At 33.5% G+C, this 1,816-nt stretch overlaps 1 protein-coding gene across 1 annotated transcript; it reads right to left on the bottom strand.

Moving 5' to 3' along the window:
• Positions 1 to 714: 714 nt before the first annotated feature.
• LOC129576102 (putative uncharacterized protein DDB_G0284213) lies at positions 715 to 1,614 on the bottom strand. The gene has a single exon (XM_055460630.1). The coding sequence runs from the start codon at positions 1,612 to 1,614 to the stop codon at positions 715 to 717; it is 900 nt and encodes a 299-aa protein (XP_055316605.1).
• Positions 1,615 to 1,816: the final 202 nt, after the last annotated feature.

The following is a 1,816-nucleotide window of genomic DNA, read 5'->3' on the forward strand; positions in this document are numbered from 1 at the left end:
ATATTTTATTCAACTTTTCCATTCGTTCGTCAGTTTTTTCATTTTTCTCTATTACAAAAATATCATATTTATCTATTGTTTCTATTTTGCTTATGCTATTTTGAATAACTACTGCTTCGTCGTTTGTGTTAATTACTCTAATCATTGGTTTTTCGTTATGAATAACCGTGTTTGCAATGAACACTCCGGGTGCTATTTCCTGATTCTGGATAAATGATGTCTTTTCGAAATGTTCAATTTTAAATGTTCTGAATACTTCACAACGGGCCGGAATTGCAATTGAATTTGCATTTGGTCCCCCATATATTGGAATCGTTATTTTACAGTTGTTTGTTCGTATAGTGAATTCCATTTCATAGTAATCTAATTTACAGAAAAATGGCTGTATAAAATCCTTACCTATGATTCCATCCGATGGTATCGGAAATTCTTCATCAACTACGTTAAATTTATGTTTGATTATTTTATTTCCTAATTTTAAGTTCACTATCGTTGTCCCTAGTGATTTTATGCTGTCGTTAGTAATTCCCTTCAATTGAATTACTTCATTTGTGTTAATTTTTAAATTGTTTTCTATTGCTACTGATTTTATTAGTGACACATCCGCCTGTGTGTCTACTAGAAATGTTAAAATATTATCGTTAATGTCTGTTTGTATTTCTATAAAATCTTTAAGGCTTAAATTTAATGTTAAAATTTGAATTTCATTTTTGTTTACATTCGTCTTTCTGTCATGGACACAGTGTTGTTTTGTTGTCCCCGCTGTGTCGTCGGGGATTGATCGTTTTCCTCCTCGATTACACGTACGTAGCGAGAATTATTTCCATCTTGATTTCTGTTATTTTGGTATCGGCCATGATTGTTGTTATTGTATTGATTGTTATAGCCCCTTCTTCCACGTCCGCGAAAATTTTGTTTTGTGTTTCTGTTGCGATTGTTGTAATTTCTATTATTTTCATTTTGTCCACGGTAATTTCCACGATAATTTCCGTTTCCACGAAATGTGTTGAAGCCATTCATTCGCTGATTTTGATGATTGCCCCTATAATATAGGACCTGTGCTTCATTGTTTTCAACATTTGATTCTATAATCAGTTTTTCTACGACCTCTTTTGGTTCTTTAAAATCACTGGATGCTAGAATTGATTTTACTAAATTAGTTTTAGCCGATAAACGACACATCTCTACCGTTTTGTCTATCGTGGTTTTCTCTGCTAGATGTTGATTCATCCCTTCGGATATATAGGCTCTTCTCAGTTGGTCTGCAAGCTCTTCTGCCTGTTGTTGAAATTTCGTCATTGCGTTTCTTTTGGATCGTAGGGCTAAGAATCTTCCCAGTACTACTTTACTCGATTCTGGTCGAATTTTTGATTTTAATGCCGAAATTATATTTTGTACGCTAGTTATTTCGGTCGGCATCGCCTCTGGTGCACGTCCCTCTAGTTTTGTTTTTATAAATTTGATTAGATGTGGCTTATCGTTATCTCCTGACGCTGAGTCGGCAAGTTCCAATGCTGTTATGAATGCATTGAGTCCATTTGGGTCTCCCTTGTATGTTGTTGATATTATTTTAGAGATATTACTCAAAAATGTGAAAGTCTCGTTGGCTGGCATTTTTACGTTTATTTTTATGTTATTTTCAGTATTTTGTATATCCTCTCTTCCTATTTGTTTCGTTAGGTCAGTTGGTACGTTAATGTTTTTATTTAGTGTTCCAAGACTTCTTATTAAGCGATCTCTTAATTTTATTAACTTATCTTTTGTGCTTCTTTTTAGTTCATCGTCATTTGTTTTGAATACGGGTCTACAAAATTCC

The sequence above is a fragment of the Sitodiplosis mosellana genome, unplaced genomic scaffold (genome assembly GCF_009176505.1).
Source record: "Sitodiplosis mosellana isolate CC-2019 unplaced genomic scaffold, AAFC_SMos_1.0 Smas_scaffold_6171, whole genome shotgun sequence".
Lineage (NCBI taxonomy): Eukaryota > Metazoa > Arthropoda > Insecta > Diptera > Cecidomyiidae > Sitodiplosis > Sitodiplosis mosellana.

Excerpts from the sequence above, each read along its gene's own strand:
- LOC129576102 (XM_055460630.1), bottom strand. The coding sequence starts at position 1,614 with ATGCCAGCCAACGAGACTTTCACATTTTTGAGTAATATCTCTAAAATA.